Here is a 24,550-nt window from a genome sequence, read left to right as displayed (position 1 = left end):
GCCCGTTATGCCAATAAACCCTCAGGAGCTCCAAGACTCACAGAGCTGTTTGCCACCACCTCCCCACCTGTCTTACGCCCACCTTTCCGCCCCGCCCCTTACCTTGGCCTCGCCTCCTGCGCTCAGGCGCGTTTTCCACGCCCCCTGCGTTCAGCCAATAGCTGGTGACGTTTGTGGGAGCGGGCCTTCCCTCCCAGCCAATGCAGGAGATCCTTGCTGTCCTAGTCCCTCCCCTGCCAGGAGCGCCTGCCGGAAGATGGCGGCGGCCGCAGAGCTGACGCTGCTGGAGAAATCCCTGGGGCTGAGTAAAGGGAACAAATACAGCGCTCAGGGCGAGCGCCAGGTGAGAAGCGGGGCTGCCTGGAGGGGAAGAGGTGGACAGGAGCGGGCCCTGCTGAGCCCAGGTAAGATGGGCTAGCCGGCAGAGGCGGAGGATGCGGCTGTTCTCCTCCCCCACGTGTCTGCGCCGCAGGGCGGGCTGCCTGGCGTCTCTCGGTCTCCCGCGGCCTTGGCTGCTGGAGGGTGGAGGGCAGTCTGCCCCGTTCGGGCTTGCCCTGACCTTTTCTCCTGGGAAATTGTCATCCTGTTCTGGGAAAGCGAGGAGAGCTCTCAAAGAGCCCTTAGACCAATCTGGAGGTCCCGTATTTGCGTACAGTGACAGCACTGACTATAACACTACCTTTCATTCAGTGTCACGCAGCTACTCCAGAGAACTAACGGGGTGCCAAGTAGCACTGTGCTGGGACTGGGGAATGCAGGGGTGGTTGAGAAGGACACCCTCCTTCCTCCCTAGGAAGCTTGGTTTTAACAAGGTGGGCAAATATTGTTGCTATTTTAATTACAATAAGTGAAAAGTGCTGTATTGAAGCCGAGATGGCTGAGAGAGCACATAAGTGGTCTTGGTCCAATCTGGAAGATTCAAGGAAGGTTCTTCTGAGTTGTTCAAGTTCAGTGTATGACGTGAAGAGAATGAAGGGGAAGATTAATACAGTATGAAATTGGTAAGATATAAGGACTCCGATTTCTCAGGGCGGTGAAGAACGTTTGTGTTTCGTAAATATCGTTGACGTCGATGGGGAATGCATTAGGAAAGGAGAATAATTGTAGGGAGACTACTTTGGATAGATAACATTTTTTTTTTTGCCTCCTTGAGATTTTTTCCATGTGACGTTTATTTTTTGTTCTTACTTTTCTGTTTTTTGTTTGGTTTATGTTAAAAGCAGTCCTAGTGTAGTTCTTTTTTTTTTTTTTTTTTTTAAAGATTTTATTTATTTTTTAGAGAGCGCGCGAGAGAGAAACAGCATGAGAGGGGAGAGGGTCAGAGGGAGAAGCAGGCTCCCCGCTGAGCCGGGAGCCTGATGTGGGACTCGATCCCAGGACCCTGGGATCATGACCTGAGCCGAAGGCAGTCGCTTAACCATCTGAGCCACCCAGGCGCCCTGTCCTAGTGTAGTTCTTACACTTAAGTTCAGCTGAAGCATAGAAAGGTCTTGGGGCTTGTCCAAGATGAGCCCACTGACTGGAGACAAAGCCTCCTGCTTTTGCTTTTTCCTCTGGCCACATGCTAATTCCTTCCCTTCACCCACTGCTTCCTCGTTTGGTTTCTGTTTTTTTAGAGAACATTGCCAAGACATGAGTCTTGCCTTCAGGAAGCTTACCTAGTATAAGAAACAGTCATGGACAATTAATTTAAGGCAAGACAGAATATATGCTAAACGGAGGAGACATTGTTGAGGAATGTGGACGAGAAAGTTAATTTTGACTGTGAGAATGGATTTGTAAACTTCACAGAAAACCTGGTGTTTAAAGTGTGTAAGGCCAAAATTATGAAAGATTGGGAAGTTTGGGGCAAGAAGTAGACCAATATGAAAAGTGCTACAATGCAAAGTAAGCCCAAAATTATAGTTTGAGGGCAGTTGTGAGGGCTCTGGAGTTCATAGTGTGGTTTCTTACTTTAATTAAAGCTTTTTTTTTTTTGGTCTTAGCAGAGGGCAGCTATTGAAAGTTTCTATTTATATGTTTGGGGAAAGGGATGGGAATAAATGAAAAAATTCGGTCTTTTTTTTTTGGTGAGGCAGGGAGACAACTGATAGCAGTAAGCCAGCAATGATGTGAAAATATTGGGGTTTGGGAGTAAATGGTCAAGAAAGAATTCTTGAAGCATCTTTTGTGCAAAAAGAGTGGTTTTATTAAAGCACAGGGACTGGACCTGGGGGCAGAAAGAGCTGCACTGGGATTGTGAGGAGTGACTGATTATATACTTTCAAGTTGGCAGAGGGTTAAGGATAGCGTAAGTCTCTAAGGTATTTGGAAGCAAGGTTTCCAGGACCTTAAGGGGCTAGCTATTGTTAGGAAAAGATCATTTATTACTGTCTAGTAAAACCTTAGTCATGAGACCCTTCAGACCTATATCAGTGGGCCATATGCTTGGAGTATGAGTGCTAACATATATCTTGGGGGTAGAGATAAAGGAGGTTTCGAAGGGGATTTTTAAACATTAAAGGAGACTTACAGGATCCTGGAGGTCAGGCTAATGTTAAGCTAAGGTTGCCTTTTGCCTTTAGCAGAGTATTAACATCGATGGAGGCAGTTGAGTTCCTAGAGGAATGTCACTCTACCTGTCTTGACTTGTCATTGGGCTGTTAAGTTGTAAGGAAATTTAATTTTTTTCTTTTGCCTTTGTTCTCCACATCAAGCAATAAGGCCTTCTCTGCAACATTACCAATTATACAGTAGTCACCCATCTGTGTACCTCCTCCCCATCCATAGTTTCGATATCTGCCATTTCAGTTACCCATGGTTAGCCATATCCAGAAACAGATGATCCTCCTTCTGGCATAGTGTCAGAAGGTCAGCTGTAGCCTAGCACTATGTCACAACGCCTACATCATTCACCTCACTTCATCTGATTATATGGGCATTTTGAAATCTTGCATCATCACAAGAAGAAGGGTGAGTACAGTAGAATAGGATATTTGGAGAGAGACCGACCACATTCACATAACTTTTATTACAGTATATTGATATAATTGTTCTACTTTATTATTAGTTCTTGCTGTTAATCTTGGACTACTGTGCCTAATTTATAACTTCAACTTTATCATAGGTATTTATGTATAGGAAAAACATAGTATATGTAGGGTTTGGTACTATGCGTGGTTTCAGACATCCATTGGAGGTATTGGAACATATTCCCCACAGATAAGGGGAGACTGTAATTGAAAACAATCCATGGTCGCCTGGCTGGTTCAGTTGGTAGGGGATGCGACTCTTGATCTGTCGGGGTCATAAGCTCGAGCCCCATGTTGGGTATAGAGATTATTTAAGGAAATAAAAGAAAAAAATTTGAAAACAATCCAGAGATCCAGCTTTCGGAGAATGGTTTGTTAAATTATGGTACATCAGCATATTATAATATTACTTATTAGCCATTGACGTTGATTACTTAGAAGACCATGCCATCCTAAAATGAATGTGGAAAAAGTATGTTTCCCACGATTGCAACTACATAAGATTTGTGTACTTTAGGTTGTATGAAGGAAAGAGAAGGGACTTTCGAGGCAATCTTAACTTTATCCAAACCCTGATTCTGCCATGACAAAGCGAGTGACCTTGGTTCTTTGTTTGTAAGATGATGATGAAATTACTTACCAACTTAGAAGATGTAATGAGAAGGTAACTGGGAAGTTTTTGACTTAGCAATGTAGGATTATGGATAATTTATTTTTACAAATAATTCTCTTTAGAATTAAATGTCATTTCCCCCCACATGCTCATTGATGGCAAGTTCTTTTTCTGTTTTTATTTTGTTTTGTTTTTTAAGTATAACATACCTTCAGAAAAGCAAATAAATCCCAGCGAGTTTCCACAAAGTGAACACAGGTAGGTAACCACACAAGGAACCAGCCAGCAAGGAATAAAACAGTAGAACCAGCACCCCCAGAGGGTTCCTTAGTGTTTTCTTTCAGTGCATTTTTTAAAAGGACACTATTGGTGATCTTAGAGGTAGAGGCTTCATTTGAGTGTGAAGGCAAAAGTGAAAATTCAAGGAGCTAAGTGGTGAATGAGAAGTGGAAAACCAGAGAGTACCCTTCGTTACTTCCTTTGACTTGTAGGAAGTAATCTTTGAATCTGTATCTGTAAAATGTTAATCTGTCTGTATACTTCACAGAGTCCTGTTGACCTAGATGTGAGTATGAAAGTGTCCTGCGAAGTGTAAATCACTTTACAAGTACAAGATATTTAGTGACTGCAAAAAGCAGCTGTCTTCCCACGAAAATACTCTTTTTTTGTTTGTTTGGGTCATTTAGATTCTATGTTATTTGTAATTGGTCAGTCTCCTCATCAGATGATACCTTCCATTTTCTTTTAAATTTCTCATAGTGCTTTGCTTGGTTGTGCATCAAGAACATTTAAATTAATTGTCAATTTCTTATAATCTGAACCTTGGTATTGCTGTTTTTTGTGGGTTTTTTTTAAGATTTTATTTATTTATTTGACAGAGCACAAGCAGGTAGAGCAGCAGAGGGAGAGTAAGAAGCAGGCTCCCTGGCTAAGCAGGGAGCCCGATGTGGAGCTCCATCCCAGGACCCTGAGATCATGACCTGAGCTGAAGGCAGACGCTTAACCGACTGAGCCACCCAGGCGCCCCAATATTGCTGTTCTAATAAGGGAAACAAAAACAGGATTATTTTTCAGATGATTACCTGAAGCCCAGACTATTATCAGTGGCCCCAATTATATTTTGGAATGTTTTTTAAACATGAAATATTGGCCAACAGTGACTTCACTCTAAAAAATTGGTGGATATGCAATTCATGGCAACCAAGTCACTGTCACAGTCCATACCTAGTTAACGAGATATAATTATATTAGATCACATATCACTAAAATCAACCCATATCTCATTTGGTGGTTCTAACTACATCAGAATTAAGTCAGTGTTACTGTAATTATATCCTTTTGTTGTTACAGAAGTCAGGTTTATTTAAGTATGTTCATCTTGCTAACATAGGGTATTGGTAAACTTGATCCAGACTACTGCAGTATTATTAGGATTTCCATTTTTTCTTCTAGTATATGCACAGTTATGAATTATGTAGAAACATTGACTTTTGCAATGTTACTACTGTGTCATTTCAAGCATCTGTTCTCAAATTGTAAATAACATCTTAACTACTATTTTCCTGATTTTCATTTGAATGTAATTTAGTATCTTAGAGTAGAATCCTAGGGCGTTTGAGAAAACAATGAGGGATTTAGCAACTCCTTAGAACTTAAGGTCATGTTGGTATTTGTTTTTTTAAATTTTTCAGAAGAACTCTTTTTTCTTTTTAAGATTCCAGTTCTTCAAACAAACAATGGTCCAAGTCTAACAGGACTGACTACTATAGCAGCTCATCTTGTCAAGCAGGCCAACAAAGAATATTTGCTTGGGAGCACTGCAGAAGAAAAAGCAATCGTTCAGCAGTGGTTGGAATACAGAGTAACTCGAGTAGATGGACACTCCAATAAAGACGATATCCGCACTCTGTTGAAGGTATTGTGACTTCTCTTTAGAGGCTAAAATGCATGAACTGTTAGTAGCAGGAAGCTCTCTCCTCTGAGATTCACTAGCCAAAGCCATTGGCCTTCTTGTTTCCTTCTGCCTCAGGGTAATTTTTACCTGTTATTACCTGTGCTGGAAACAGACTCTGCCTGCACTCCCCCTTCAGATCTCAGCTCAGATGCCCCTTCACGAGAAATGTTCTTGACCACCTTTCCCTGAACACATGTGGGTCCTTGTTCTATATGCTTTTTCTTCCTAACACTCACCAGTCAACAATTATTTGTATGATTTTTTTTTTTTTTAAACGGGATGTCTTAATACTTAGTTTCTGCACTCAGCAGTAAAGTACTTTCTCGAAGGCAAGAAGGGAATCAGAATCTGATTCTGAGCTACTGAAAAAAACTGTTAGATTGATCTGAAAAAACTCACATTTTTTTCCTTGAGACTTATTGCTTTAAGATCTGTATTTTCTTTCCAAAGAAGCAAATCAGAATAAAAGACTCTATCAGTATAAGGTATAAGCTGAATATGGCTCCAGAGTCACCAGCAGTAAAAAATATTCCAAATGATACTTTTTGTTATTTATTTACATAAAAATAAAGCAGATCAAAAAAAGTTTTTATAGTAGCTTAGAATTTAAAGGAACCTAGAGATCATCTAGGCAACCACGTATCACTGCAGGAATCCCTACTGTTTTCTGATTTTATTCCCAGTGTCATATAAATTGGTAGTATGAGTTGTGCAAGAAGGTCTCATAGAACTGAAAGCTTTTCAGTGATCATTCTGGGGAAATGGTTTTTTAAACTGTATTTTTGATAGATATCATAAAGAGAACTGATAAAAAATAAATTTCAGGCTTTGTTCCTTTATAGGTCTATCCTGATCAACTATTAATGCTTAATATCCATACTGACCCCTCCCACTGGCCTCTGCCATGCTCATCAGCCTTTCTAGAGGGAAGCAAGCATGTCTTTCCTCTACGTGAATGTGGGATTTCAGGCAAATAAAATATAACTATCTCTTACAATTTTCCAGAAGAAAGGATAGTAATATAGTACTTCATTCTGAAAGATATGAACAGGATTTCACTGAATTGGGTTTATAAGTTCAAAGTTGTATTCAGAGATTGGGTATTAAGAACATAGAAGTAATTCCACCAAAATGTTGTATCTGGGATATGTAAATATTATTTGAAATTGCAGTCAGGAGAATCTGGCGATATTACCATTTTTGAAGTGTACAGGGGGACAGGTGATTTGGTTGTCATCCTTGCTCTGCCAGTTTCCTTACCTGTACCTGTACCTGCACTGATGTGCCTGATGCAGTTTTAAGGGCCAGTGGTCCAGTGACCCAATAGACACAGTCCCTGCCTGTACAGAACTCAGACCAGTGGGGGAGACAAATGTATGTATAATGGATTGCAGTGTGATTTTTGGCCATATAAGCATAGATGAGGAAGTGTTGTTTTCTGTTTTGCTTTGCTTTTGGCTGTTTTTATCTTAAAGGCAGTAAATATTTATTATAGAAGTTTAGGAAATATAAGTTAAGGAAAAAAAATTTCAAGCATTAGTAGTTCCACCAAGAGAGAAGTGCTAATAGCACTTATGTTTGGTCATCAAATATTTATTGAACTCCCTTCATGTTCTTTCCATGCTTTTCCTTTCCGTATAGACGTGTGTGTGTTTTGTTTTAAAAGTGGGCAGCTATTGGCCACTGTGACTTGCATTTTTGTTCACTGACAGGGTGTTGTGAATACCTTTCATGTCCACAGAATATTCCTTTATACTATCTTTCTGATAACCTGTTAGTATTGCTTCATAGAGGTGTATCAGGATTTAAATCATTTTAAAAATTTCCTTGTATGCGTTCTTTTTAATACTGCTATTTATCTTTGTATTACTTATTTTTACTTCTTACTCTTTAAAGTTCCATTTCGGGCTAAAACCACTATTCTAAGTTTAAATGGCTCATAATGTAATACATAATTTCAAAATGGCAGGCATTACAAAACACTAACATTTGTTGAATCTAGATGGAGAATATATAACTGTTTATTATACTGCTTTTTCAATGTTATTAAAAAGTTTAATACTAATAGGGAAAAAAGCCTCAGAACTCTATAGGGGGAAATATTTGATAATAACTTTGGCCATGGGAAAGACTTGTTTAAAACAAAGGAAATGGACACTGAATATTAATTCTGTGAATATTCTGAATATGTGAGATTCTGTGATATGGCAGGGAAAATTTGAATTATATCACTAATCAGAAAAATACTAATTATAAAGACATTTTAAAGACAACAACCTTGAGAGTCTCTATAACAAAAACTTACACATGGATTCTATTTTAAGAATATATACACTGTACAAACCAGTGTTAAATTATTGTTTCAGGCCTTTTTAAAAAATGCTTCTTAAAATTAAATTGAATATATATTTTATTCTTAAGCTTTATCCAGGGTGTTTCATTTGAAGACACTGGAGAGAAACCATCTCCATTCACAGATCACTCTAGAATTTAAGTGGTAGCTCCTTATATACCAGTCTATTTCACCCTCTGTACCCAAATTTTATTTTGATTTTCCTGCATTTGTCTCATTTTTGTCCATATTCCTTTATGCCTTCATCTGTAGCACCCCTAGCAGTTCCATGCTTATATAGCATTTTGAAAATTACTGTCTTTAGATGAAGACGTGGGCAGACTCAAAGACATTAAATTCAGTTCAGCAGATATTTACTATCTACAGAAATACCATGGGCCAGGCATTTGGGATGTGATTTGAGAAAACAAAATGTTCTCTACAGTTTAAGGAATTTTTCTGGAATATATGCTGTTGACCACTGAGCAGTGTTCTAAAACGAGTCCTTAGAGAAGCCTGTGAGAATATCTGATAATAATCCATGTAACTGATTCAATAAACCTTTGTCTAAAGGTTATATGAATCTTTTGTCTCATTTGATTTGAATGTAATGTAATAAATGCAGCATGAATTCCTGTGCTGTGAAATTACATGTTAATTTTGAGAGGAACCCAGAGTATTCATACAATCTTTCTTTTATCTACATTTTTTTCTTTTCTCAGGGAGGTAATTGATTCATTCATGCTGTTCTGTCAGACTTTACTTCTAATTTAGATTAGGATCTCTTAAGATTTTTATTTCATTTTTTAACATGTACTTTAATTCTTTTTTTCCTTCAAAAGTGCTTATTCACCATTTAGGGAGCTCAGTGCTTACTCATATTTTGTTGTTGTTAAAGATTTTAAATGAATTCTTTTGTGTACATATTTAATTTAACATTGCCTTTTGAAAATTGATGATTGTGTCTGGAGAACAAATGGCAAAGAACTTTCTGTGGGTTTAAATGGTGTCTGAAACTGGAGTTTTAGGGGTGGCTCAGTCGGTTAAGTGTCAGACTCTTGGTTTGGCTCAGGTCATGAATCATGAGTTGTTGAGATGGAGCCCTGCATGGGGCTGCGTGCTCAGCACGGTGTCTCCTTGAAGATTCTCTCCCTCTGCCCCTCCCCGCACACCCACGTGTGCATTCTCTCTCTCTCTCAAATAAATTAATAAATCTTAAAAAAAAAAAAAACCAAAACTGGAGTCTCTGCAGGTATTGGAAAAACTAGATCTCCAGTTATAAAAGAATGAAATTGAAGTTGGAATGTTACCTTACACAATATATACAAATTAACTCAAAATGGATTGAAGTCCTCATTGTAAAACCTAAAACTATAAAACTCTTAGAAGAAAACCTAGGGGAAAAAATATCATGTTATTTGATTTTGCAGGGATTTCTTGTATATGACACCAAAAACACAGGCAACAAAAGTAAAAATGGATAAATTGGACTACATCAAAATTTTAAACTTCTTTGCATCACTGGACACAGTCAACAGAGTGAAAAGGCAACCCATGGAATGGGAGAAAAATACTTGCAAATCATGTAACTGATAAAGAGTTAATATCCAAAATACATAAAGAACTCCTATATCTCTGGGCGCCTGGGTGGCTCAGTTGGTTAAGCGACTGCCTTCAGCTCAGGTCATGATCCCAGGGTCCTGGGATCGAGTCCCGCATCGGGCTCCCTGCTCTGAGGGAGCCTGCTTCTCCCTCTCCCACTCCCCCTGCTTGTGTTCCCTCTCTCGCTGTGTCTCTCTCTGTCAAATAAATAAATAAAATCTTAAAAAAAAAAAAAAAACTCCTATAACTCAGCAACAAAAAAACTAAGAAGCCAGTTAAAACTGTAAAATGGGGGCGCCTGGGTGGCTCAGTTGGTTAAGCGACTGCCTTCGGCTCAGGTCATGATCCCGGAGTCCCGGGATCGAGTCCCGCATCGGGCTCCCTGCTCAGCAAGGAGCCTGCTTCTTCCTCTGACCCTCCTCCCTCTCATGTACTCTCTCTCTCTCATTCTCGCTCTCTCAAATAAATAATCTTAAAAAAAAAAAAAATGTAAAATGGTACAGTTGCTATGAAAAACAATATGCTGATTCCTCAAAAGATCAAAATAGAATTGCCGTATATCCAATAATTCCACTTATGGATGTATACCCAAAATAATTCAAAGTAGGCTTTAAAGAGATATGTGTACACCCACATCCATAGCAATATTGATAATAGTCAAGAGGGGCCCATTGGCAGATGACCAGATAAACAGAATGTGGTATATATAAACAATGGAATATTATTTAGCCCCAAAAGGGAAGAAAATTCTGACTCATGTTAACAACATGGCTGAACCTTGAGGTTGTTATGCTAGGTATAAGCTAGTCACAAAAAGACAAATGCCCTATGCTTCCATTTACGTGTTGTGTCTAAAGTTGTCAATTCATAGAAATGGAAAGAATGGTCGTTGCCAGGGTCCGGGTTGAGGGAGAAATGGGGTGTTGTTTAACAGGATAGAGTTTCAGTCTTGAAGTGTGAAAAAGTTCTGAAGACTGATTAAACAACAGTGTATATCCCTGATATTTACTGAATTATACACTTAAAAGTGGCTAAGATGGAAACATGATTGTATTACAATTAAAAATTTTTGAATATACGTATATAAAAATACAGCAAACCAATAAATTATAATCCTCTTAAGAGAAATTATTGAAGAGCTTTTTATATTTTAATGGAAAAATTAAATCTAACATGAACATAATTTATAAAATGATCTCCACCCCCCCCCAAAATTGGTGTCTTTCAAATGGTCATAGATGACATTCTGAATAGCATTTTTTAATGTTTTCTTATTTCTTTAAAATAAAATAAGACTAATAACATTTACCTTATTTTTAAAATGAGGTGATTAGTATATGATCTGTTCTTTGAATGAATCTGAATCTATTAATGTCAGATTAAATTTATCAAATTAAAAGTCATTGTTTTGTTTTTTAATAGTCTAAATGTTTAAAGTCCAATGATATGGTAGTTAACTTTATTATTACTGTTTTTTTTTTTTTTCAAAGATGTTATTTATTTGATAGAGTGCACACACCCGTGCGTGAGTTGGCGGAGGGACAGAGGAAGAGGGAGAATCCCAAGGAGACTCCGAGCTGAGCGTGAAGCCGATATGGGGCTCAGTCTCACAACACTGAGATCATGACCTGAGCTGAAATCAAGAGCTGGATGCTTAACTGGCTGAGCCACCCCGGGACCCCAATTATTACTGTTTTTTAAATGAAATTTTTATTTTTTTCATTTTTATTTTTTAGGATCTTAATTCATATCTTGAAGATAAAGTCTACCTTACAGGATATAACTTTACCTTAGCAGATATCCTATTGTACTATGGACTTCATCGCTTTATAGTGAGTATTTGAATAGTTGTTAGCTTTTTTCTCTGTAATGTTCAGAATGATTTTTTTATTTGTCTTGAATTTAAATCAAATTTGCATTTTCACCTTCTCAAATGAAAATGAATTATTTTTATACAGGGTACCGTATGCACATATTCCTTCCACATTTCCATCAAATATAGTAGCTTCCTGTTCCTTGACCTGTTTGCTTCCTGTTGTTGTTTCTACTCTTGTTCGCACCTACTTCTCTTGCCACCCTTTGAGCTTGATCGTCATCATCACCTGGCCCCTGTCATCAGCATCCCACTCTCCTTCTAACATCTTAATTGCATACTCCATATTCTATGAAACCTCTAATCCTTAGTTTGTAATCTCTTAACTCACTAATCCCATCATTGTCTGAAGCAGTTGGATTCCTTCCCATTTCCAAACCTATTTACTTTTTCCCTATCCAACCTAGATCCCCTTTTGTGTAACTTCCGATACTCTTCTTAGTATCTGCAGCTTCTTTGCTCCACTGCACATTCACCACCTTTGTCTGTAAATCCCATATCCTTGGTCAGTTCTCATAAATGCCTTCAATCCCATATCCAAGCTGAGCTCTGTTGGAGAAATCCCAAAGCTACAGATTGGTACCACTATAAATTTATACTATCCATTTTCAGCCAGGCTCTCCTATGGATCAGCTCTTTCATTCCTGCCAGGCATACTTCCAGACATTTAGCACTTTCCTTAACCCCATCCTTTCCCTCCCCCTTTATCTTAGTCATTATCATGGAGTCATCCTCCCTCTCTCAGCTAGAAATTGGAGACTGTTCATTTGAATGCCTTCATCTTCCAGCCCACTGGATGCTTATCCTTAACCATCTTGTCTCCTTTCACTGCCCTCTTACTTGAACTCACCCTCCTGCCCTGTTTCTGGATCTTGTCCCAAATTTTATATCCTTTCTTTCCCATATGTGCAATTTTCCCCTTTATCTGGTCAGTCTCTTTATTTTTTTTAAATTTATTTATAGAGAATTTATGAGAGAGAAGTGTGAGTTGGGGGAGGGGCAGAGGTGGAGGGAGAGAGAGCATCCTCAAGCAGACTCCCCGCTGAGTGTGGAGCCCAACTCGGGGCTCGATCCCAGGACCCTGAGATCAAGACCTGAAGTGAAATCAAGAGTCAGATGCCCAATCAACCAAGCCGAGCCACCCAAGTGCCCCCTGGTCAGTCTCTAAATTGTATCCCATCTTAAATTTATTTACAGTTAAATGGCACTCACTATGTTCTCCATGCTTCATAAATGTTAACTCATTTAATCCTTAAAACAGCCCTGTAAGGTAAGTATTATTATTATCATCCACATTTTACAGATAAAGTAAGAGAGGCACAGAGAGGTCAGATATCTTCTTTGAGATCACCCAGCTTTTCCCCTGTGGAAAAAAATAACCCATAGATTTTTCAGTATTCCGCGCCTCATGCATCCAATTAATCAGGTACTATTGTTTCCACCTCTTGGATGCCTCTCGCATGTGTCTTCCTGTGATCCTGGGTGACATTGCCCTAGTTCCAGAATTCATTATCTTCTGTCAGGGCTATCAAAATGGCCTCCTGCCACCAGTTTCATCTCATACCGTCCATCTTCATGGCCAGTGGAGCGATTTTTCTCATGAATGTGTCTTTCTCAAAATAAGTAGTTCCTCACTGCCTGGGCTGGGAGCCCCTTCTTCATGTTGACCCTGCCTCCCCTGCCAGCCTCATCATCCTTGTTCGCCCCACACTCCCCTCTCTCAGCCTTAGCATACTCCCTGGTCTCTCCTCCTGTGCTCCCTCTGCTCAAGGTCCTCGTACTGCTCTTCTCTTTGGCTCCCTGGGCCCAGCCCTTTTCTCCCTCCCAAACTGGTTCACATTTCAGCAAGTGTCACTCAGCTGCAGCACTGACCTCCTGGTGAAGCCCTCTCAGGCTCCTGAAGCATACTGAAGAGCCCTTTCCTCTGTTCTCTGTGCCTCACAGCCTCCCTCAGCTTCGGTTTGTTTCACTTTCTACTGTAACTCTTCTTGGAAAATTTCTCTCTTTTAAATCGTAAACTGTTTGAGCCAGAGACTGCAGCAACTCATATTTGTAACACTACCGTCTCACGTAATTCCTCCCACATGCAAATAGTCTGCATTCCCCTCCATAAACATTGAATAACATAACGGATTCCTCTAGATTTTTCAGTTTTATGTATATTTTCTCTTTGTACCTCATAACTCGGAAGGAGATGGTATTATCCTCCTATCATAGAGAAGGAAGCTAGGGCTTGGAACACCAGGTGCTTTGTGCAAAGACACAGCCTGGGTTTTGGAGGGGCCGAGACGAACTTCGCCTTCTGCTGCAAGCGTCGCAGTGTATGGGGACACCCTTCATACACCGTCAAATAACATAATGTATGACCAAAAAAAAAAAAAACCATAATGTATGACAGTTTTTCTTCATCCCCCCTCAAGCTCTAATTCCTCAGTGGATTTACTCGACTTATTAAGCATTGTTTCTCTAAAATCCCTAAAGTTTTGTGCTGAGTTCTATAACATCATCACTGTAACCACCTAGTATGATCCTTCGCTCAGCCTACTAGTCTCTATTATTACAACTATACATATTGAGTTCATTATATGTGTCTATAATACTATCCTTGAGAGACATAAAAAATATAAAACCCTGTTTTCAACTGTTGATCTCTTAGGAGAGATAAGACTGTTTCACATGAAAAGAATTGAATAAGGCAAAGTGCTAATTTCTCGTCAGAATATTACAGAAAAGTTAAAGAGGCAAGTAGAACAAAGTAAAATGTAGAATCATGAAATTGTCAGAAAAATATCTGCAGGATTCGGATGCCTTTGGCTATTTAAGGGAATTTGTGTTGTTTTAGAAAGCTTAGTGATAAGTTTGAATATAAATCTTGCATGTGAGTAGGATGACCATCTGTTTTCTCATCCAAAACACTTTTGACAGTGAAAGGAGGGCTATTAATAATTATTGGTACAACAGGAATAAATTAGGACAAATGTTCCTTGTATTTTGAAGAGATAAGACTCAATTTTAAGCAAAATAAGGGGATTGAGGAGGATCATGTCCTATTTCTCTTTGTACCCCTTCCAGCTCTTAGCACAATGCATCATACAACTAGATGCTTATTGAGATCAGCAATGCTTAGCAATCTCTTCCTCTTTGTATTTCCTATTTTAGGTTGTATATCTTTATAGTGTAATCTTTAGTTTTTGCTTCAATATGATTAACTCTAAAACCTTATTTGAATGTGAAGACAGTTTAAGTAGAGCTGAAATAATTTGATCTATTCCATTCTAGATTCAAAATATTTTAGTAACTTTTTGAATGTAGAATGGTGACGTGGCATGGTATACCTCATTTCAAAATACAAAAGCCTCTAGGCTAAAGAGAGTTTGCTGTTATGGTATCTACCTATCTTTATCCCAGTGACAAATCTACAGTCTTTCAGCTAGGAGGTGTCCATAACTTGACTTGAGAGTGAGTCCACTGTTAAGAGCATGGCTACTTTCTGGAGGAGCATAAGAACAATTTATATCTAACAACAACAGCGCCCTTGTAGACATTTTTTTTTTTTAAAGATTTTTTATTTATTTATTTGAGAGAGAGAATGAGAGAGAGAGCACATGAGAGGGGGGAGGGTCAGAGGGAGAAGCAGACTCCCCGCCGAGCAGGGAGCCCGATGCGGGACTCGATCCAGGGACTCCGGGATCGTGACCTGAGCTGAAGGCAGTCGCTTAACCAACTGAGCCACCCAGGCACCCTTGTAGACATTTTTAAAACATTTAAATGTGGCATTACTTAATTTTAAAGCTTAATATTAGGAGAAATGTCATCTCTAATCCTATGTGTGATGCTGTGAGCAGGCTAGTGAAGGCCTGTCCGGACCATCACTTGGCTAGTGAAGGCCTGTCTTCTTGTGGCAGCGACTCTCATTAAGAAGGACAGCATTTCTCCCATGTAATAAAGTCTAACTCTTGCAAACCAAGTGTGTATTTATGTTTTTCTCTCTCCTGGCTTATGCAGGTCATGTGGTAGGGAAAGGAAATACTCAGAAGGAGGGAGCTTGTCTGGAATTTCTTGGCTAGCAGAGTGAACAAGGTCATAATTCTAATAAAGCGAAATCGTGATAGCACAAGCTGCATAGTTATTTAATTATGAATCCAGGTGTCCTGGAGGGCGTTGGGTTTTCAGGCAGGTTAGAAGTGTTCTGTTCAGTTCAGCATGTTAAAACTCGGGTTACATTAACAATATTTAATGATATGTGCCCATTTATATTTCCTGTTTTGGAATGTATGTCCTCTTTACATGTAGTGACTAGGATATTATGATGAAGGATATTATGCTTATCTTTTTCAAAACAAAAGTGAGTAGAATGATATGTAAATCATTCAGCTCACCATCCCTTTGGGTTCGTGAAATGAGTCCATAACCAAAGCATCTCTCCCACCCTGGTCCATGTGCAGGCAAAGTACATCAGAGAAATAAACACCTTCTCAAGGAACTCCTCACCGACTCAAACCTCTACTGTGATAGAATTGCACAGTGGTGTTAAATGACATCATCCCTCTTGAGTTAGGTGTAAATATATCCAGATGAGAAAAAGGTGATTATTCAGTATTAAATTCAGGCAGAATCGATGTAAAGCTCAGATTGGCTACCTGCTCATGTTCATCAGACAGTTTCTTGTGCTTCTTTGCTTTGGCAGTATATTTATTTTTGCCCTCATGCATTCCTTCATTTATTTGTTCCCATTATTAAATACTTAATATGTAATCAGCACAGGGTACAAAACAGCAGTCAGGGAACCTTCAAGTCATCAGATAATCCCACAGTATTTTGTTTCATTGTGAGCCCAATTTTAGTTGTGGCTAAGTTACTCTAATTTTAAGATCTGGTCTATCTTAATTCCTTTGAGGAATATTACGTTGTTCTTCCTTTGTGAAACTGCCAGTTAGCGTGGCTGTTTATTATCATACCAGTGATTCATTGCTTTCTTAAAGTGATTTCACTCATAGATAGCAGTCCCTGTGAACACACTGTTACTCAAGATTATTGAAATCCTTTGTAGCATTATGAGCTGCTTGACTATGAGATTGTTATCAACTAAAATACATTTGTTTTGAAGTTAGGAGCACCAGTGGAGGTATGTCGTTCTTTTGGAAAGAAAGGAAAAGTACAAGAAACGGCTAAGTGCAGTCCAGCAGCACCAGCCATAAAGAATGTCCCGAAGGTAGCAAACCAGCCTCTCACCCCGATCTGGAATGGGTCACTTAAAGTGGTGCTCACATGTCTCCATGGGAAATTAGTGGCTAAGAATATTATCTCTTTGGCTTTGAAGGTTCAGACTAGGTATAGAGAGCCAATATAAATAAAAAGGGATGATTAGGTAGAAAGAGCCAAGAATCATGGCTGTAGACACAGTGGCATGTGGGCCAGTAAGAAACAGGAAGTGGTGACTGGAAAGTCGCATTGTGTTTCCTGTTGTAAGAAAGGAAAAGAAACTAGCCGACTAGAGAGGGATGCTGGAAGACCAATGTTGTATGTGAAAGGACCTAGGGGGTCCCATCTAAAAAGTTCTAAAAAATTCTAAGGTTTTTTTGGGGGGGGAGGAGGGGCCTGTTTTGTGTTTATTTACAGTAAATTCAGAAATAAAATGCCTACCAAAAATACAGCAGAGCTAACAAATTGAGATCAGTCATAATTTTCTCAGATTCATGGGACAAGCTCCAAAATTTAAACTAAAAGGAGGGTCAGTGGTAACCAGCACCTTTTGGAAAGGTTCTTGTGTATTTCTGGCAAAATTTTCTGAGGGAAAATGAACAGATTTACATTCTCTGAAGTAGGTCATCTCGTTAAAAATTACTGGAATAAATTGGAAATGTTAGAAGAAGCTTTAGAAGCTCTTGGAATAAAAATTATTTTGCACCAGGGCTCCTGTGGCTCAGTTAGTTAAGCATCCGACTCTTGCTTTCGGCTCAGGTCATGATCTTAGGGTCGTGGGAGCGAGCTCTGCATCCAGCTCCGTGCTCGGTGGGGAGTCTGCTGGAGAGTCTTTCTTCCTCTCCCTCCCACTCACTTGCTCTCTCTCTAAAATAAATAAATAAACCTTAAAAAAATGTATTTTGTACCCCCCAAAAAAAACAAAAAATAAAAAATAAGTTCCTTTGTGCCTTGAGTCTATTCATAATCCTTACACTAGAGACTCAATGTGCAATTTTTAAGTTGGAGAATATCGATTTTGCTGTGTGTTGTGTCTTGTTTTGCCATTTTAAATAATAGGCCATACTAGTAGCAGCATTAACCAGCCTTCTGCAGTAGCAAATACTCCTCTGAAATGTAAATAGTAAACAGACACTGCCCTTTGTGTTTCAGAGTCTGAGTGAACAACTTGCACATAGATCAAACAAGCATTAGTACTGTATTGTTTGGAAATGCTTTCTTCTCAGTGTGTTTTAATTCATTCAGAAAAATAACATTTCACCAAGAGGCTGAGTGGAGACTTTTCAATGGAAGAGTTGTGAAAAGTAAATTGTAGAAGGTGGTGAGATTTGAATCCTGTATTTCAGCAACTGACATGAAATCAAGTTGGAGTAAAACTTGTTCGCTTTAGCTATCGGGAGAGGTTGCTGAAGTTGATTTCGAATGTATGTATGTATGTATGTGTGTATGAATGAAGAAAACTCACCCCCGATTTCCTGTTAGATTTGTAGCTGTGTATATGTATACTAGTGGTTGAGCTGGTGAAGTTCACATATGGGAAAGATTTAGAAAAAGAATGAAGTGTCAGCTCTTTTACAAAATGTGTTTTACCTTTTGAATAAACTGATACTCAGTTTATTCTGTAGTGGTTGTTTATTTGCCTCCTGTGTACAGACCAGATAGTTAGGAATAAGATAATTCTTCATATGTGAAGCCATGAATTCTCTTTTAATAAAAAGTAACTTTTATATTAAAAAAAGACATTCTTGGTCAGTTTTCTTGACTACTGTGTTAATTTTCTATCTCTATTAACGATATTGTAGGTGAAATAGTTACAGTAAGGTATTTCTGATAACTAGATGCAACCTTACACCGCCTTAAACAAGATGAGTATATTTTTATAATTTGTGTAGCAGCTTATAAGTAAGGACCTAAACCTGAAACTTAAATTTTTTTATGTAGCAGAAGCAGGAGATTTTCACTGCTAATAATTTTTTTTTTCACTGCTAATAATTTAAGTAAACTGAGCCTACAGAGTTGGACATCTGAGGCCACCAAAGACAATGTTAATACATTGTTGATAAAATAGTATCTTCATGTCTAAGGTAAAAAGGAAAGCAGGATGATTGTATAAATTTTTCTTTATAAATTGCCTTATAGTAAATATGAAATGGGAATATGAGTTCAGTTAAACATTTACTGAGAAAATACTACATATCTACCTTTTAATTTTATTAATACTATTTTGTATTCTGCAATACATTTTGCCTACTAGAGTGATTTGACCTTCAGTGTTGTTGACCCAGTAACGTAGCAGAGTCTTTGCCTGTAGACACAAGTATATGCCAAATTCTGAACAGCCACAGGACATCTGTTTCGCTAGACCTGCCTTCCAACAAGCAGACTGCTAATGGATGTGAACCACAGGAGGGGTTTTTTTTTTCCCTTGTGTAAATATTCCAGTCAGTTTTACAGAGACTTGTAATATCTGTTGAATAAATGTTGATTTAAGAAGAGGAAAAGGAGCTTCCTACTCTACTCTTAAACATGGGTCATAGCTGTTAGTTACTGCCCCGCTGGCGCTCGCTTTACCTGACAGCTCTTAATCATTCCAGTCCAAGATTTGTCTCAGAGAAAAGTCTCTGAGTCACCTACTTTGGAATTGGAGCCCAGTGAAATGATCGGCACCAACTGTTTTCATTGTGTCTTTCTCTAACCAAATCTCTGGGCATTCTTGAGCTTGACAGGAAATTGTGTGGCCTGCTACTTCCCCTGGAGAGAGAGTTCAGCTTTGTAGCAAAGCGAATTGAGAAGGTCTGTTCATCTGAGGCATATGCCACTGGAAATAGCCCTTCCTTCTTGTATTAGGCAATAATCACTTGTAATTAAGTGGGTCATCATCTTCTTGAGTACAGTTTTTCCCCAGAGCTTAAGAGGAAGGAAGTAATATACATAGAGAGAAAGGAAGTATATATATATATTCGGGTTTACATGGTATTCCCTTGTTAAGCATGTTAGGTCCTAATAAACCTTGCTTTTAGATTTGCTAAAAAATATTGTAGAGAGAACCAGTGTCTTAGCCTTTTAGAAGCTCTTCTCTTCCTTTCTCCTATCTTCCTTTCCAAAAAGTAAAAAACAAACTCTTTCTGTTAGGAGTTAGGTGGTCAGAGCCAGGGTCCCCAACAAGAAAGTATGGAGTCAGAACAGCTAAGATAAAACAGCACTAACATCCTGTTTTGCAGCTTAGGACCGCACCGACATTCTGCTTTGCAGCCTTTGCAGAAATGACTTCTGCAAAATGTCCTAAAATAAGACAGTTAAAGCATTTGTCACAAAAGCATTTGTCACAAAAGCATTTGTCAATATCACAGGCAAGGGACAGGTAAGACCTAAGCCCCCAGATGTCAGCAAAAAAAAGACCATCAACACGTGGACACTAACCTAATAGATATGTGACCAAAGCTCTGATGGGCACAACTCAGCACACCCTGATTGCTTAAGAAAGTTCCGCAGAAGAGCTCAATAAAAACCCCTAAACTTAGAAACTCTGAGGGCAACCCACTCGGGCCCGCCTCCCTCTCTGGGAACTTTATACTCTTGCTCAATAAACTTTGCTGCCCACCATTCTTCGTCTGGTCCACTCTTCATTCTTCAAAGCAGCGTGACCAAGAACCGGGGCACTAAGGGGACACAAATCCTGTAACATTTGGATCTCCAGGTGCTGGGTTAATGTAATTCTTGCATTTGTTGAAAATTTGAGATTTCCCTAAAAAGCATGTCTGGTGTTGAACTGAACATAAAATCATCAAACAAATGGCTCTTCTAAGTGGCTGAAACTTTTTACTCCTATCTAAATGTATTGGCTTTTGAGAACTGGAGTTTTTCTCCGAGTTTTTTATCTTCTACACAAATGGTATTGATAATTGTTCTTATGCAATGTCTGTGTTGTGTGTGTTTTTAATCTCTATTTAGGTTGACCTGACAGTTCAAGAAAAGGAGAAATATCTTAATGTGTCTCGCTGGTTTTGTCACATTCAGCATTATCCAGGGATCAGGCAACATCTGTCCATTGTTGTCTTCATCAAGAACAGACTATATACTAATTCCCACTAGGAGCTATCCATGACATACAGAAGCATGATCACAAATATTTTAAATGGAAAGTATATTCTGGACCAGAGAAATAACGTAAATGGATACACAGTCATTCTTTATTTGCTGAAGTTGGAATAAACTTATGTCTGAATGTTTATTTGTTCTTCAGTTGAAATTTTGCAGCTTTTATATAAAAATTCAACTGTCAAAACTTGAGATCAAGTTATAAATTAACCTTTTTTTCATAGATGAAATTTATTTTAGTAAAACTTGCAAATCAGTGGCTTAATCTTAAGGGGAAAAAAATAGTCCTTTCAGTGGTGACATAACTTGGCTATTTATCGACCTCCGTCTCATATTTTACAATTCATTTCCCCCTTATGGATATTTACAGTAATTTGTTTAATAACTATAATAAATTGTGCCAAGTATACAGAAAGGGAAGACAGATGGATTTGTTTTCAAATATTTATGTGAGCCAGTAAATGTGGTTGAAAAAATCTTTTTTGTTTGTTTCTTTCTTTCCTGTAGTCAGTATTCATTGAGGTGAAACTAACTACTGAACTGCCTTGGAGGGAGCTGGAATAAGATACATTCAGTGGAGCTAATGGTTCTTTTGTTGTGTTGGGTTTATTGGAATATGCAGTGGCTAAAAACAAGATGGGAAATTCCTGCTATTCCACTAACTTTAGACTTGACAACTACTAGATTTTTCTAAACTAAAAGCCAACTCAGGGCTGCTGCTGAAGCCCTCTAAAGAACAAGGACACGTGTTATTAACAAATCTATACATTTTATAACTTACTGGCTGAGTAAATAATTATTGAGAGCTAAAGAACTTTTATTTCCAAATAATAAGAAAAATAGAGCTTTTTAGGGGCACTTGGGTGGCCTAAGCATTGGATAAAACAAATGAGTACATACTTCAAGAATAAATAACTTACACACTTTAAATGGCTAAACTGTGGGGGGCACCTGGGTGGCTCAGATGGTTAAGCGTCTGCCTTCGGCTCAGGTCATGATCCCAGGGTCCTGGGATCGAGTCCCGCATCGGGCTCTCTGCTCCTTGGGAGCCTGCTTCTCCCTCTGCCTCTTTCTCTGTCTCTCATGAATAAATAAAAATGGCTAAACTGTGATATGTGAATTACAGCTAGGTAAAGCTTTTTTTTTTTTTTTTAAGGAATGGAATCCATCAGCCTCACCATATATTAGGAGACCTTGAAGAGTTCAGTGCACATGAAATCCCTCTTACGAAATAGAGATAAAAATTTCTGATCTCATGATTTAATTCGCAATGAGAACGTATAAAAATTACTTAGTGTGATGCCTAGCCCACAGAAAGTGATCGATACTGCTATGGAAGATCGTAAAATCATAACCCATAATTTTATAAACTCAAATGCTTGAACTAATTCTTTTTTTTTTTTAAAGATTTTATTTATGAGAGACACAGAGAGAGAGGGAACACAAGCAGGGGGAGTGGGAGAGGGAGAAGCAGGCTTCCCGCAGAGCAGGCAGCCCGATGCGGGGCTTGATCCCAGGACCCTGGGATCGTGACCTGAGTTGAAGGCAGATGCTTAACGACCAAGCCACCCAGGCGCCCCCTTAAACTAATTCTTAAGTCCCCTTCTGCTGCCCCTGAGGTGCCTGTGCAGCATGAGCCCATCTGAGATAACACAGGTGGGCAGAACATCTCGTGATTTTGGTAAAACACGCATTTGTCTTATGACTTACCAATTTAAAAATCTCTGATCCTCTCATCTTTCAAGCTGTTCAAAAAAAGGGACCGTTCTATTCATTGTTTTGTTTTGTTTTGTTTTCTAAAAGAACAGTGAGACGACTCTTAAAAAAAAAGTGGGGCAATCTTTGTGCATGCTATTTCTTCTGAAAAGTGAATGCCCCTTTAAAACCATTTTCTTTCTGTGATTCTCAGAAGTCTGCATCACTGATCATTCAATAATCCCTCAAATATTTATTTAGAACCTACTATGTATCAGAAACTGCTTGTCCCTGAGGATGACAGTGACATTACTGCTCACATTTACAATCTAATGGTCTGTGACCAAATTTCTGAAACAGCACGTAAAGTTTGGGAGGCTGCCGCCACTCAGCATTGCTTGAAAGTAAGTAGAAGCAATCAGATACCATTTACTGAATGCCTGCTCTGTTGCAGGCTCTGTACCAGGCACTACACATTCAAGTTATCTCACGTTAATTGAGGAGTTAGGATGAGGGCATAGACCAGCCCACATGCTAACCAACACCTCAGTTAAACCATGGCTGGAGTGAGTGGGAATTGGACAATTTCAGAGGCAGAGGACATAATCTGTCACCATATTATACACAGGGGTTGATTTGACTGCCCTGAGTAGATACATGGCCCTGTCTCCTTATTCCACATGCAACTTTAAGAACAGATAAAAAATTTCAAATAGAGAAGGAACATTTCATCAGTCCAGAATCCATGAAATTTTCATTCATTGAAATGAACACTAGTTTTAAAACAAAAGAGAAATAACAGGGCTGGAGGCAATATCAAAAGGTCATTTGCCTTTAGACACAGTTCTATCCAAAGGATAAGATGTCATGAAGTATTTTATGAAGTTGTGTGGTTTTAAACCTCAAGTAGCTGCTGTCGCAATATGGTAGGAAAAGTAACATAGCTTCGAGAATGACATAATCACCTGTCTTTCTGGTTAAAACTCCACTCCCTCCCCATCCAGACTCAGCAATAAGATTATTGGACTGAGGTTTTTAACAGATATGTGGGCGTTCTCATTTTTACTTACTCCCTGTTAAACATAGGTCCTCCATTGGCTCCACCCAATTAAATCTGAAGCCATAGGTAAGCATAGTCAGTGATAAGCACATAAGGTCTCCTGCAAGGATGAAGGCAGGAAGGTTGGAGCAAAATGAATGGGAGGTTCACCTACTGCAGGGCATCACATGAGAGCCCTGCTGAAAGTCCTTCCAGAAAAACCTCAGGATGTGTTGATAAAAATTTAAGCAGATCTATTGTTGGGAAAGAATGGAACTCTATTATAATCAGGTACAGATACATCACACTGGAAGATCAAATACGCAACTATTTGACAAGAAGTCAAATTAGAATTATTGTGAAGTATAGCTTTTTCATTTATATATATTTTTTCATTTGACTTCATTCCTTTAAAAAAAAAAAAAGTCAGACGTTACATGAACTTTAATATTAATCTAGCTTTGGCAGAGATGTGGTGGTTTAATGGATTAGAGCATTTAGCTTTTTACCCCAGAGAGCAATATTTCTTCTTTTTCTCCATAATTAGATAATCTGCTCCTACCCATTACCAGGGCACTAAATTTCAAATTCTCCATACACCTGAGCAGGCTGCTACATATATGGCCATCTTAATTTTAGTCTTGATTTATTGAAGCTGAATTACATTCCTAACTTCCTGGAGCTCTGGGTGAATTTTATTGCAAAAGCGATGGGGAGAAAGTTACCATCATATATCTCTCTTGCTGGGCAGAGCTTTTAAATACACAAGGGGCTCTATATCCCACTGCTCCATGTCTTGTATGCTGAATTTATAACACTTTGAAGCCCAGCTCTAGGGTTACATACAGGCATATCAGAGACGAGATGGGGAATTTGATTTTGCAATAATGATTACTTGTTGCTGGAGCCCACATTCCTGCAGGCTCTGCCTTTATTCCCAATACCGCTGGTGAATAAAACTAATTCCAACTGCTACCTAATCTAGCAAAACTCATCTTTCACTTACGAGAGAGGCCCAAAGAAGGTAGACAGGAAGTCAGGAGAATTTGAGATCTTGGCTATTTTTGCTATTCTGTCTCAAGGATTTCTGCTTCCATTATCGTGATTCCTTTAGGAACATTTTAATCTTTG

The 24,550-nt window shown here is 38.8% G+C and overlaps 1 protein-coding gene across 2 annotated transcripts; it reads left to right on the top strand.

Annotated features, from left to right (window-relative positions):
* The first annotated feature begins 218 nt into the window (after positions 1-218).
* Positions 219-21,161, top strand: EEF1E1 (eukaryotic translation elongation factor 1 epsilon 1). Of its 2 annotated transcripts, none has more exons than XM_035030822.1 (4): positions 219-343; positions 5,339-5,539; positions 11,249-11,344; positions 20,539-21,161. In XM_035030822.1, exons 1-4 carry the CDS (start codon positions 257-259, stop codon positions 20,677-20,679), a joined length of 525 nt encoding a protein of 174 aa, XP_034886713.1. In that variant the 5' UTR covers positions 219-256; the 3' UTR covers positions 20,680-21,161. The 2 variants fall into 2 exon arrangements, with proteins under 2 accessions (XP_034886713.1, XP_034886714.1); XM_035030823.1 differs by lacking the exon at positions 219-343 and adding an exon at positions 2,521-2,952.
* Positions 21,162-24,550: the final 3,389 nt, after the last annotated feature.

The sequence above is a fragment of the Mirounga leonina genome, unplaced genomic scaffold, assembly GCF_011800145.1.
Source record: "Mirounga leonina isolate KUSES-001 unplaced genomic scaffold, KU_Mleo_1.0 Mir_366, whole genome shotgun sequence".
NCBI classification, from domain to species: Eukaryota; Metazoa; Chordata; class Mammalia; order Carnivora; family Phocidae; genus Mirounga; species Mirounga leonina.
This window is presented reverse-complemented; position numbering and strand designations above follow the sequence as displayed.